At 34.7% G+C, this 14974-nt stretch overlaps 1 protein-coding gene across 2 annotated transcripts in view; it reads left to right on the top strand.

Annotated features, from left to right (window-relative positions):
• Positions 1-14974, top strand: part of Lvrn (laeverin) — a 110105-nt gene that overhangs the window by 40641 nt on the left and 54490 nt on the right. For both annotated transcript variants that reach the window (XM_047555723.1, XM_047555722.1), the window contains exons 7-16: positions 2321-2464; positions 3106-3171; positions 3264-3329; positions 4036-4208; positions 5794-5870; positions 6177-6316; positions 8619-8674; positions 10659-10812; positions 12431-12525; positions 14795-14902. In XM_047555723.1, coding sequence (XP_047411679.1) covers positions 2321-2464; positions 3106-3171; positions 3264-3329; positions 4036-4208; positions 5794-5870; positions 6177-6316; positions 8619-8674; positions 10659-10812; positions 12431-12525; positions 14795-14902 — 1079 coding nt within the window. The remainder of the gene's footprint in view (positions 1-2320; positions 2465-3105; positions 3172-3263; positions 3330-4035; positions 4209-5793; positions 5871-6176; positions 6317-8618; positions 8675-10658; positions 10813-12430; positions 12526-14794; positions 14903-14974) is intronic.

Here is a 14974-nt window from a genome sequence, read left to right as displayed (position 1 = left end):
TGATATTGTCACTCAGTGACTTTTCTTCTCTCTTGTCCAAGGAAGCAGCTGATCTGGCGGCGAATCCTGAACCTGGCAGATCTTGCTTTGTCGTTCCTATCATTGTAAGCAGAGGCATACAGTTGAATGCCTCTGAGTTTAAATGGGGTCTATGTTGCTGGTCAACAGATTATTGAACATCTATTATATCCTTTTGTTAACAACTGCCATCAATTAAGCCTTCCATTATATGCTTATAAATTATTATGTACATTATCTCATTCAATCCTCAGAACAACCCTGGAGAAATAATGATGATGATGATGATGATGATAAATAGTCACAGAAGTGGTTAACCCTTATTGAGCATGTTCTTTTTGTTAGGAAGAATGCATCAGAGTTTATTTCATGTGGTCACAAGTAATACCTTAAAGATTATGTAATACCTTATACAAGGCAGGCAAAAGAGAGACAGACAATTCATTCTGAGGGGAAGAAACCCCACAAAATAGGGAGAAGGTTACATGTAGTACAGAAGTGTTCATTAAAATGGTTATAACAGCAAATGATAGAAACCATGTAGATCTCTAATAACAGGGAATGATTAAGTTAGTTGTGGTGCATTGAACCAATAGCTTGTTTATTTATTTTCTCATTTTGCTTTTGCAAAAGTTCTATTTGATAAACTTTGAAAAAAAAAAAAAAGAAATTCACCTCTGACTTGACCACCTGTAATAATCACTACTAAAATTTGGTTTATTTCCTTCAAATTTACATTTCCCTTTCACTTACAATGCAGCAACCCTTATAAGAGTTAGCTATGAAGACAAGGTAGTAAAATTTTAAAATGCTATAATAAGCAGCAATATAAAAGTTTTTACAACTATGGGAATAAATACATAGGAAAAAATATTGGAAAGAACTATACTAACATTTAGTGGTGATTATATTAGGATGTGAGATTATGGATATTTTTTCATTTTCACTATTTTTTATGTTATGCTTATATGACACATGGGTCAACAGACACTCTCAAGAACTCTTGAGTTTAAACTAATACAATGTATCCTTAATGAATAGGAGCAGACCTATGCAGATGTTTCTTCTAAATTCATGATACTGAGTGTGATTCTTGAACTACCAATATTAGCAGTACAGGTAGCTTACAAGAATGGAGGTGCCAACCCAGAAAAATTGGATTAGAGCATAGTTTGGACAAAATTCCTGAGTGATCCTTATTTACATTAAAATTTGAGACCCAACTGAGCCTAGAGGTGCACAGCTACGATTCTGTCTACTCAGGAGACTGAATTAAGGATGTTGCAAGTTCCTGGCCAACCTGGGCAACAGAATGAGATCCCATCTCAAAACAAAACAAAAGAAAACAAAAACATAATTTGAGACACATTATTCTCATTACTCTATGTGATGGCTTTCTCATTTTGGGAAAAGCAGAGTCTGATAATGACCTAATCAATGGTATTACTAATCTAAAATTAAGTGCTAATAGGAAAGGGTTGATCAGAACATTGGACATAGAATAGAATTTGAAAGATTATCTGACAACATCAAGGGGTGAGACAGTCAACTTGGAGACCCCATAGATAATTCAGTCGGGACTTGAGGCTTTGCGTGTATCACCAGGGGCTCAAATTGCTCTATAGGTTACGAACAAACTGTCTGTATAACTTCTCCACTACCTTTGTTTTGTTTCTGTCATCCCATATCCCTCATTGGCTATAAATTGGTTTCCTTTCTAGATGTACATCAGGGAGAGGTTGTCCTTGATCTGTGTGATAGAGATCTAGTCTCTAGGAGACTTCTGGTGATCTCATTAAAATATAATAAACTGCCTCCTCAAAATGCCTGTGTATTTCTTTCCAGTCATAAGTCATTATGTTTACATCCTTGTGGATTTGCAAATTTAGCATGTTTTTTTGCTTTGTAAATGTCCATGTAAGAGAGACTGATCAATTTTAAGGAATCACTAATACAATTACCAATCAAATTCTAGAAGTTTAAAACCACACAGAAATGCTGCTCTCTGAAAGGCCCTGCAAGGTAGCCATGGGCTTTCTTTTGAGAAATGTATACAACTCTTAGAAACCACATTAACTTAATAACGATTTTTTTTAAATTTAAATATAAAAGGTATAAAATGGGAAGGGAAGTCTCCTATAGTTTTGTTATTCAAAGAATTATGACTCTAGGCATATTGCAATTCCAAGATGCTTCTCTTTTTTTCCCTCTTCAATGTAAGTTTTTGGAAGTGTTTTAGGATCATGGACTTTTGTTCTGTGACACCCCAGAAGTTAATGTGGCTTAATCTTTTCCTTTATAGAATGAGGTCTTTTTTTCTAACTTTTTACATGGTGTCCTCAAAGAAGATCATGCCCTGGTGTCTAGAGCTGTGTCCATGAAGGTGGAAAATTTCACAGAAACAAGTGATATAAATGAGCTCTTTGATTTATTTACATACAACAAGGTAAAGCAGTTAGATATTTCCTTTTGTTCTGTAGTCTTGCAGAAAGTTAAGTAAAATGGATTCTAAGGTTTGTAGATTAATGTGCAACTTAAAACTTTTGATATGAATATCCTTAATTTTATTAAATAAATGGGTTTCATAAAAAAGGGTTAAATTAGTTCTCACTTAGAAAATGTTGTCAAACCCATATCAGGTGTTGGGTACTATCTACCATTGTAAATAGATTTATTATTAAAGACAGATCCTTCTGCCTGATAGAAATATATTATTACATATAATATCTGAATTTAAAAAATTTTAGTATACCCTCAATTCCTTATCTGTAGGATACTAGGCTTACTGCTTACTTCTTCACTAGTGACATACTACTGTTTTATTAGTATATTTGGGGATAATTCAAACATTCAGTTAAAGTACAAAATGCAGTCAGGAACACAACCCAGAATATTACTTTTCAAAATGGATTATGTCAGGGCTGGAGATATAACTCAGTTGGTAGAGTGCTTGCCTTGCATACACATAGGCCCTGGGTTCAATCCCGAGCAACCAAAAACAAAAACAAAACAAAACAAAAAAATGGATTGTGTCAGTATGTAGATATTGGATTTTGTACAAATAATGAATAGCTTCTTACATTCTAGGGAGCTTCTATGGCCCGGATGCTTTCTAGTTTCCTGAATGAACATTTATTTATCAGTGCACTTAAGGTGAGTTTACAAAATAGTTGCTACCTGGATGACAGCAAACATAAATTGCTTTGGTATGCTATTTTTCAACCTTAACGTCTCTATTTTTACAGTCATATTTGAAGACGTTTTCTTACTCAAATGCTGAGCAAGATGATCTATGGAGGCATTTTCAAATGGTAATCATCCTACTTTTGGACACTTTCTTACTGAGTTGTTTGATACAGTACAAGATTGGGAGGCCAGGGGTCAATGGCAGCTTCACAGAAAAGCAATTTTGCCTTGTTTGTGAAACTCGCTTAGAGCAGGAATTGGGATTGTGTCTTTAGTCTTCTCTGTATTCTCATGCCCAGAATAGAACCTGGGCACAAACTAGATTCATAAATATGTATTCAGTAAATGAACGAAGAAGGAATGAACTAAGTAACCACTCAAATATCTGTATTCAACCAACCCCAGATGGAAAATATGAGAAAAAATTGCACTTGTACTAAACGTGTAGAGAACTTTTTTCTTGTTATTTTTATTCCCTAAACCATACAGTATAACAGTCACTGTATTTATATAACTTTTACATCACAATAGGTAGTGTAGAAATGATTTGGAGTATACAGGAAGGTGTGCATACTATTCCATTTTATGTAAGGGACAGGAGAGTCCATGAATTTGGGTATTTGTGTGAGTCTGGGAACAAATCCCCTTGTGCCAAAGAAAAACTGTACAGAGATAAACAGAGTTCTGAATTTGGCTGAGAATATCAATCACTGGGAATTTCTATGTAAATGAAGACTAGCATAGCTATTGCATTTCTTTTAGGAGATTCCTACTTTAAAAAGGCTTTGCTGATAACTGTATCTGCTTTTGTGATGATTTTTTTAAAACCAGGCCATAGATAACCAGAGTGAGATTATTTTGCCAGCAACAATAAAAACCATAATGGATAGTTGGACACACCAGGGTGGTTTTCCAGTCATCACTTTGAACATGTCTACTGGTTTCATGAAACAGGAACCATTTTATCTTGGAAAGGCTGAAAATCAGACTCTTCTAGCCCACAAGTAGGTCACTTTGCTTCTCTTTGTCTTCACCTTCCTTGGGACTGAGCTCTGATGGAATGGAAACCAGTCGGCAGGGAGGAAGCATAGCCATTGCTGGGCATATGGCCTTCTGCAAAGTGACTCCACATAGGGTTGCCACTGTGAGGCAGAGCCCCCAGGTCCTGAGCAAGACCAGAGATCTGCAGTTAGGGACTCAAAGCATGTCCCTCCACTGGGATTTAGAGTCATGCTGTGACCAAAACTTGGGGTATTATATGTTGCTCATAGACTTTTAGACAGAGGTAATGAATACTTGAGATTCTGGGTGAAAGGCAAGAAGATAGTGCCATGGGAATTATGGCTTTTAGATGCAGTTAGATCTAGTCAAACACCAATCTCACTAAAATTCAAACCTTAGGTACATCTTATTTAAACTTTCTGACTGGGCACAGTGGGACACACTGTGTAATCCTATCAACTCAGGAGGCTGAGGCAGGAGGATTGCAAGTTCAAGACCAGCCTCAGCAACTTAGAGAGACTTTATCTTAAAATAAAATAAAAGAGGCTGGGGATGTAGCTCAGTGATAGAGTACCCCTGGGTTCATCCCTAGTACTATAAAAATAAAACAAAAACCAAAAAATTGAGTTTCAGTTTCCTTATCTATAAAATAAATGTAATGACATGTCTTAGGGGAGTGTTGTAAAAAGTGAAATGTCAGATAGCAGCCCAGCATTCTTCACTTCCTCCTTCCCTTCTTTTTTCCTTTCTTAATTTGTTAATTTTTCAACTGTTTTTGATATTTTTGGTTTTCACACAATATAAGTAATCAATTTTCAAATACCATCACCAAAATTCTCAGGTTGTACTACTCTTTCTTTAAAACCCAGGGGAAAGAAACAGGAGACCTGAAGGCTCCTTCTCACTGTAATATTCCATGCCTTTGAAAGAGAGGGAAGTCTTAGCTCTGCGGATAAACACAGACCCACACTTGCAAGTCTGAGAAACCAGGCGTGTGAGAATTTGAGCAAGACTGGAAATGCCCAAGGTCCAAGTCCTGTGTCTGTTCAGATGACTAATGTGCTCCCTGTGGTCAGCAGCTTCATCCAGGTCACACCCACCAATGTGGAAAAAATGTAGGAATCCAACAAATATAAATGTCCTGGATGATTCCTGTGGAGCATATTTCAGATGGGGAGAAAGCTAGAGACTAAAAAGTATTTCTGAACGTTTATCAAGCTTTTTCTTAAAATATTCTTCACCTCTCTGAGCATGAACCAGATTTGGGTCTGTCTCAAGGGCATTTAGAGGCCAGGTGGTCATAATTTCACCTAAGAAGAGCTTGAAGGGTATAGATACAATACAGTCTTAGGCACTAACTACATGGTAAGAAGTAAATTCATAAGACACAATAAGAGAGAGGAGTGAACAAATAGCCAAAGCAAAACTGGCTATTTGTCAAAACATAAACAACTAATCCTATGAGCAAAATCCAGAGGGAATGAGCAAAGAATTCCAGCTCTGTCTATTTTATCATGTCTTTAATATTGGCTCAGAGTGTGTGTTCTTATGTGTAAAAATTATTTTTTTTTCTTTTCTTCCCCAAAGTGGCACATGGATTGTCCCTATTCTTTGGATAAAAAATGGAGCTATACAATCTTTAGTCTGGCTAGACAAAAGCAGCAGTAAGTAGCAAATTTTTAAAAAACAGTTTCATATACACACATATATAAAGGCAGAGAATGAGATTTTCAAATGTCTAGCTTTTGAAGTTTAAAACTAAAATGTATCCTTCTTATAGAACATAGAGCTTTAAAAAAGTTTCAATTAAAAGTCTTACATGTGAAAAATATGATATAAGACCAATATATAATTAGAATTTTAAAAAAATTATTAGGTTTATTGTTAGAACTGAAGATATATTGTATAAAAATGTATTGAAAAAACTTTTAAAATGTACCATTTCAAACTATTCCTATATTTTTTTGTAGAAGTATTCCCTGAAATGCAAGTTTCAGATTCTGACCAAGACTGGGTGATTTTAAATTTGAATATGACCGGATATTATAGAGTTAATTATGACAAATTAGGTTGGAAAAAATTAAGTCAACAGCTTGTAAAGGATCCTAAGGTAAGGTTATTTTGAGTACTCTTAATTAATACTGTTCATGGTGTCCTCACTCATCTTTTAGAAGGTGAACTTTCCAATGGGAAGAGACTCCATCCATATTCTTACCCCTCATCTCCAGCCATACTGGAGAAGTTGTTTTGCTTATTCTTAAAAAGGGGTGGTTTTAGTTGAATGCATTGTTTTGAACATTCCTCTCGATTTTCCAAAATAATTTTACCTTCAGATGAAAATCAGAATACATTTTCCTGTTAATTATTTTGTGAACTCTGGCAAGTTACTTAAATATTCTGCTTCCATTTCTTCATTTTTAAAATAGAAATATTAGCATGTCTTATTCATCATGGGGATTAAAGATGATGTAGGTTTAAAAATATTTGAAAATTTCTAAACCCATAATAGTTACTGAATATATGCTAGAAAATATTAGCTTTATTCCTGAAAACATTCCTATGCCTCCTCAGAGGACAGAATTTAATTCATAAAACAGCAATAATGATCCAATATCACTTTAAGTTATGACATAACTAAAATCATTATGAAAGCCATAAACATGAAAGTTGGTCAATTCAAATTAATTAAATTTTAATTGGTTGAATTAAAATCTCCATTGGTAGTAAGAGATGCTGGCTTAGGAATCTATACCACTGACTCTGCTATGACTTGCTGTGAACCCATAGGCAGTTCTCTTAGATTCCATTCATAAAACTGCAGTGTTGAATTAAAAGATCTCTTATGTGCCTGCTATTCAAAAGTTCTGTGAGGAAACAGCAGCCTCTCTCCCAGAGGAAGCCCTGTGGCATGTTGACCCTTAGGTTCTGGGTCAGGTAGACTCATGTTCATATTTTATGTTCAACATTTACCAGAAGTGTGATCTTGAACCTCTTCTTTGACCAGCACCTCAATTTGTTTATTTGTACAGTGGGTATAATACACAAACCTTAAAGTGCTGCTGTGAAGATTAAATAAATGATCCATTTATGTAATGATCCTTTATTATGTGTAATAAAGGCCAAACACAGTTCAGGTTTTCAGAACATTTCAGTAATTTATATGTGTATGTATATATGTGTATGTATATATGTTAATAGGGGATTAAACCCAGGGGCATTCTCTCCCTGAGCTATATTCCCAGTCATTTTAAAAATATATTTTCCTTTGAGATAGGATCTCACTAAGCTGCTGAGGTTTTTGCTAAGTTGCTGAGGCTGGCCTCAAACTTGTGAACTTACCTCAGCCTCCTGAGTCTCTGGGTGTGCCATCACACCCTATGGTACTTTTTTTTTTTAAATGAGATATTGAATAAGGTTATAAAAGCCACTTATAATAATATTTTCTTTAAAAACCTTTATCAAAGTGGCTAAATTCTTATTAGTTCGTAAGGGTACTTTATACCAAAAAAATATGAGGTGATGTAATTTTAGCAATAATTCCTTGAAATTATAATAGATTTACTTATTGAAAAATGAAGGTAAATTCTTTCTACAAAATAACTGGTGAGCAAATAAAATGGAATTTGTATTATTAATATTAATCTAGAAAATGTCAGTGTAAATGCTTCCAGAAAAGTTATGAGACTGTTACGAAGGGAAGAATTTAACTTGACTTGTTCTGATACTCAGAGGAATGTTGTGAAGATAAATTTTCTAGAAGCAAATATACCAAAGTGCTGGAAGGTGTTTAAGGATGATGTAGGAGACTTTGGGCACCCTTAGTGTACTGAAGCTGAGTTCAGAGTACTGTGTCCTGGCAATGCCTAGGAATTTAGACAGAAGCTAACGAGTTAGGCTGGCAGTTGGTACCTGCCTTTCCATGAACATAAGGGTTAGTCTATGTGACACATTAGTAAAATCTTAAAAAGACAGATACTTTTTAAAAGAATACCTTGGTACTACCAAAATGGTGTGAAATAATATTTATTTAAAGCCTTCCATGCCAAAAACTCATCTGAAAATCATTTGGACACTGTAATGCAATTTACTTTATGCCTTCTATTTTAGAGAGGCCTTTTAAATTTGGTTGCCTATTTTATTTTATTTTTTTAACATGGTATGTTTAGGGAGTATTTTGATAAAATTTTCTGCCATATTTAAGCATTATGATTGATGTCCAGAGGGATCACTTATCAAAAATAGATGTAAAATAAATAAATTATGGAGAATGTCCTTAGTAATTACTTTCTCTGTGGATGAGATAATTCAGACACTTTGCAGACAGCAATGATATTTAAAATGTTATTTTTTAAAAAAAAAATTATTAAAAGTGTCCTCATCTTTTCCTGCACATATTTGACCTCATTCTGCAGGTCATTCCTGTTATTCACAGACTGCAGTTGATTGACGATGCTTTTGCCTTGTCTAAGTGAGTATGTTTTCTTCTCTCATAGTTTTAGAGTATAGCTAAAATTTATACAAAATAATAGCCTTGTCACTATGAATTTATTCTTTAATATACATGTCAACTGATTAGAATTAATATCAACTTCTGTGATCATATTGGAATTTCACAGCACAAAGAATTGCTGTAAATAAATAGACTATCAACTGAGATTTCAAAATGATTTCTGTTATCCAAAGGCGATGGCTGTAGGTACAGTTTTATTGAGATCTGGCTTCTATATTAATGCATTGCAGAATTACTGACTTTAGATATATTAAATCTATTCATACTGCTAAGTATTTAGTGAGGTAAATTAATATATGTTACAGATTTAAAATTTTCATGCAATAAAATTAAGGACTATAATGTAGTAAGTTATCGAGCATGCTATTTCTTTGTTTTGTCATATTTGAGTACGTCATGTCCTTGCTGCCTTTTCCCTCTGTGACTTGCAGCTAGTTTCCTTATGCAATACCTTGCTGAAACTCCTCTCTAAGGGCACCATGACTTTGATACTATTGACCACATCCTCCTGAAAACTTTTTGGCTTCCTAAGACTCCATATGCAAACCTGGTTCTCCTCATGTATTTAACTTTGCTTTTTCTTATTGCTGTGAGCATCCTGAAGACCAATCATGGTTAAGTCATCTTCTTCTCTTTCCTTTGGATAGCTCATTCATTCTTATGATTTCAGTAATCATTTTATATATGTACAGTACCCAGGTGATATATGATGTTCAATAAATGCTCTAGTTTGACACATCTTCTTAGCTTTCCTCATGTCTTATGTTTATCTTTTAGTCATTTAAACACAAAACTTTATTTCTATCTCCAAATTGCTCCTGCTATCAATTTTTCTCTGTGTGTCAAAAATACCACTATTCTAATCATTCAAACTAGAAACCTCTCAGATATTCTGGACTCCTTCCTGCTCTCCATCTCTCATATTTAGCAGGTCTGTGTGTATTATTTCTTCATTCTTGGTTGTGTCTTTTGGGTTCTTACCTTACAACTTTAATTGCTTCATGTTAAGTCAAATTTTTGTCATCTTTTTTCTGACCTATTGCATTAGGCTCTAGCCTTTAGTTCTTTTGAATTCCATTTTGTCTTTGTCAGCACTAGGGTAATAAAATTTTTAGGCATCAATTGCATCATGTTACCCCAGTTACTTAAATATCGACAGTACCTTCCACCAAACCTAAACTTTTCATCCTGACATTCAAGGATCTTCAAGGGTTTGAACCACCATACCTACTAGTTTCTACCTCTTACCACACAGAAGAAATTCCCTCCCTTTGTTAGGTTGGTCTGCCCATCACTCTAATTCCCATCTTAACTCCTTTGCCCTGGGCTGTCTTCTTTCTCTTTAGCCATTTTAATTCTACCCATCCCTCATTGTTCTTCTCAAGTTCTTCCAAAGGGCCATGAGGCCTTCTCTGACTATCCCCTTTTCCCTGTTTCCCCCTTTTCATGTAAATGCTTTCTTCTTTGCTATTATATAGTATTCATCACCTGTCCTGGAAACTTTCATTAACAGCAAATTTCTCCTCCTCACCAATGCTCTCAATGGTGGGCAAGTGCAGTGTCTTATGGATTATGTGCCTACCGGCAGCTGGCAAAACATTAGATAATGACTTAATCAATATATGTTGAATGGAAATTATACTCTCATAAAACACATAATAAATATCTGATATTATATTGCCCAATAATCAATGCAACATTTGGCCTGGACTTTCTACTGCTTCCAATTTGAGTGCTTGAATGTACTAAATTGAAATGGAAAATCTGGCAACACTTCTTGGGTTCCATTTTACTAGTAACATGGGACCTTAACCTTCTTGTCTCTTGATTTATTTACACACCTTATTGAAGTTAGGCATTGAACCATGGAACAAATATGGAAATAGTACAAATCATTTAGCAGGTTTTTTGAGAGTATGTGTGTGTTTTTTAAACCAAACAGAAACAATTATACTGAGATTGAAACAGCACTTGATTTAACCAAGTACCTTGCTGAAGAAGATGAAATCATAGTATGGTATGAAGTCTTGATAAACTTGATAACCAGGGATCTTGTTTCTGATGTGAACAACTATGATACATACCCATTATTAAAGGTAATTTCATGCTTTTTTATGTGTGTTCTTTTTTTTTTTTTTCTGGTGACATGGATCAAGTCCAGGGCTTTGCACATGCTAGTGCCTCCAAGCCACATCCTAGTCCATGTTATATAGTTTTTAAATAAAAATTTTCTTCCTCTTTCCATATTCTAGACATCATCTGAAAGATAGGTCTTTCCCAAAATTACAGTCTATTCATTCCATGTAACTATAGTCTTCTTTGCAATAGCTGATTGTTCTTAGCTGGTCTAGAAGATGAGTATGAGAGAAGTTTGGAAGGGTACTTCATGCTTGATAAAGTGACAGTGCATTTTAAGAAACCAGAATTGAAGGAAATAATATATCTTCTTTCATATAGAAAAGGATAGTATCTATTAGAGATGGTTCCTCTAAGTGCTTGTTAGGCAAACACAAGTTCTTTTAAACAGCCCTGTGTTCATAATTGCAATACTTTGATCTATAGGGCCAGCACTTAAAATCCGAAGGATATATTCCAGAAAGAATAAAAGTTTTGAAATTGTTTTTAATGGTAGGAATAAAAAGTGGGAAATTAGTGAATGAAGAAGTGATGTGCCACCATCAATGAAAGACTATAAAGAGAAGTTCCACTGTTACATCTTGAATAGCAATCACATATGGGATGGCACCTGTATAATCAAAGCAAGAGCCAGGGAGCCACTCTTTTGATATTTAGGGGCCATGGAGAGTCAGAAAATGTTGCTTCTGGGTCATTCTGGGAGTGGCATCACAAATACCTCAGGATCTAGGCATTGATACTTTTAGTATCCAAAGAATTGGTGGGAACCTAATGGAGCATAGGGGTGGTGGCCAGTGGCAGAAGGCACTAATGTTTGTGGGATTGAGTTGGCTTATTGACTGCATCTGATGATTGGTTTTGGGTTAAGAAGTAAAAATTAATACTCGTCTTTAGAGAATTTCAATGAGTGGCATTTAGTTTGTTTTTAGGGATGTGTTTGTAAGTGTCTAACTTTTGTAATCTTGTATTTATGAGCCAAAAGCTCAGTCAGAAAACTTTATTTCAACTCAGGGCTTCACGTTTTCCAGGGTATAAATCAGTTCTCATTACTTTTAAAGATATAATATACATATATTATATATTTATTATATATAAAGATATAATATTTATCTTTATTATATATAAAGATTTATATATATATATACACATATATATGCACACATACATATGTATACTAAGCATGAAAGTTTTAAGGTAGAAAGATTGTTTTACATTTTTATATATTTTCTCCATATTGAAGACAACTGGAAATGTTTTGGTTGATATTAAATGATAGTTATAGCTAATATTTACTGAGTTATTACTATGTGCCAGGCAATGTGTTTATACACATTATATTATTTAAGCCTCCAAATAATGCTACAACATTAGCATTATTATAAATAACTTTTTATGTTTGAGAGAACTGAACCCAAAAAAGTTAAAAAGAAAACAGTTATACATTTAATAATAAATAAGGATAATTTCTGAAGAAATATCTGTCACTTCCCTATTAATATTTTTTAAATAAATAGAAATACAAGAAAAATTTAGTATACTGAACCAGAACTAACAGTATATTTTCTTTGTGGTTTATAGAAGTATCTGTTAAAGAGACTTAGTTCAATATGGAATATTTATTCAACAATAATTCGTGAAAATGTAGCAGCATTGCAAGATGACTATTTAGCTCTGTAAGTATATTTTTAAACAGTGGTAATTGAATAAAATAATTCACATTAATAGATGGGTTTCCAGATTCATAAAATATCATCTTAATAACGATTATTCACTGGGAGAGTTTGTGCATTATTTGATTGGTGTATCCTTATAGGGAATATTAGGGGATCCTTTTTTAAAAAGTTTTTTCTTTTTTTTTTTAATGGCACGTTTTTCATTCTTATGATAGCCTTGTGAGAAATGTATTATTTCCATTTAAATATTATAAAACCTACCCATGGAAGTTAAGAAACTTGTTCAGAGACATCTAGCTAGTAGAACTAAATAAATGACTATTTCTTACCATTAATATGAAGATTGCAACTTCATTCTTTTCATTCCATTTAAAAAAAAAAAGCCAAACAAAGAATACTCTCTGAGGTTTTGAACAGATAAGAGTCAGACTTTGAACACTTGGTTATTATTTTTTTCATAATAAAAAAATATTTTTAAAACTGGATGTTTTTTAGTTACACATGACAGTAGAGTCAATTTTGACATATTTATACAATTATGGAGAGTATATCTTATTCTAAATAGGATAGCTTGGGGTCTTAATTTACCTGCAAAGCATATGTATGTACACACGGGAGTATGTAATTCCACCTTCTCAAAGTTTAGACTACTGGTTGAAACCAGTGAAGAGTCATGCTAAGCAAACTACCCTATACCATCAAGTCTGAGAGCATGGAAAAGTCCCTCTGTATTATTGTTAACAGGAATTCTATCATGATGCAAATATGATGAGATCAGTTAGCAGTGCCATAAGTGTCACTTGTACATGAGCATGTTTGAGTATTGCAAATGATTTTTCCCAAGGGGAGTAAGCACATCATGATGGTGTGGGAAAGAGGCAAAAGGTAACACGGGGCTGTGGTACCTCTGTGCTCCCCACGACCAAGGCTTGTGTGTGTGGACTGGCCCTCTGGATTTAGGGAGGGAATTCCTAGCCATTAAAGTATAGGCATTATAGCAACAACTTCTAGTCACATCAGGCTCAATTTGATTAGACCAAACAAGAAACACAAAAGATACATGTGATTATTCTCTCAGTTGTACCCTCTGAGAGGCTAGAAACTTTAGCTGTAGGGTATGTAACTGGAAGAGCATAGAACTAAATGTATAAGAAGGTAGAAGATGGTGAGAACTGCCTGGGATAGAATGGGAAGGCAAATTGTGTGAGCCAACAGAAAGTCAAAGTGTGTTCCATCAAGAAGCATGTATGTTAACCAGACGTATTCTTGGCTCTCCTAAATTGAACTGAAGTGAATTACTTTTCCTAGCATCCTGGGGCTGGTTCTTTCAAGCAACATTGGGGAGTGACTGCATTTCCTCAGAATTCCATCTTGTTTAGCCAGCTTGGGGTTTGGATGGGTGGGGAGAGGGAGTAAGTATGTAAATTAATGCTCAGAACTCTCTGTCAGAGGATCTCCACCCTTGGACATTCCATGTCTGCATATCAGAAGGTCAGACTGGGCTGGGTTGAAACTAGAGGTTGAAGCAACAGTGTATAGCTTTTGCATTTTCTGGAATTTATGGTCAGTTTGGCTTCTTTTACCCAGACCCCAAACTTGGGGAGGGTAGCAAGACATACTACAAGGGATTGCTTACCTGAATTTATTTTTTTTCACTGTATTTCTGTGGAAATTATTTTGCTTTGAATCACAATGTGTGTCCCTGTTCTGCTATAAGAATAAATCAAACCCAAGCAACACCTCTGTTCTTTTTCTGTATATGTACACAATAGCCAGAAGGAGGGGGAAAGAAACAGATGCTTAAGCAAGAGAAAGCAAACTGCAAAAGGAGCAAAACCAACTATTTTCTCTTTTTCTTGCAGAGAGAGCCTTATTTTTAAGTGTATCAGATCAGATACTATAAAGATTTTTTTTTTATCCATAAGGCAATTATTGTCAAGGGAGGAAAAGTAAATTGACAACAGATGTGGAGTGTGTGTACACCCATGTGTGTTTGAGGAAGATGAAAGGTGGCAGTAATTTATTTCTAACTCTCAAAAAATGCTAGCCTTAAGAGCTTTTTTGGTGCCTGAGAGCCTCTCAGTCAAGGTTTCTCTGAATCTTAAATCCATTTGTCATCCACAAAAGCTATTTTTCAAAACAGACCTGATGTTATTGAAAGGAAGTTTTAAAGTGCTCATCCTTTCATGAAGCACTCACTCTTTTTGGAAGCCAAAAAAGGAAGGTGATAATATGAAGTGAAATGCTTTTCTTTGACTTTTCCTTCAAGAATATCACTGGAAAAAGTTTTTGAAGCTGCATGTTGGTTGGGTCTTGAAGACTGTCTCCAGCTGTCAAGAGAACTCTTCAGAAAATGGATGAACCATCCAGAGAATGAGTATGAGTGGCATTGTAATTTCCCTTCTTTGTGTCCTGTTTTAGAACCGATTTTTCTGTCTCTTGGAGGTTC

Source organism: Sciurus carolinensis, chromosome 6 (genome assembly GCF_902686445.1).
Source record: "Sciurus carolinensis chromosome 6, mSciCar1.2, whole genome shotgun sequence".
NCBI classification, from domain to species: Eukaryota; Metazoa; Chordata; class Mammalia; order Rodentia; family Sciuridae; genus Sciurus; species Sciurus carolinensis.
Note: the sequence above shows the minus strand (reverse complement) of the source record. Positions and strands in the feature narration are given on the sequence as shown.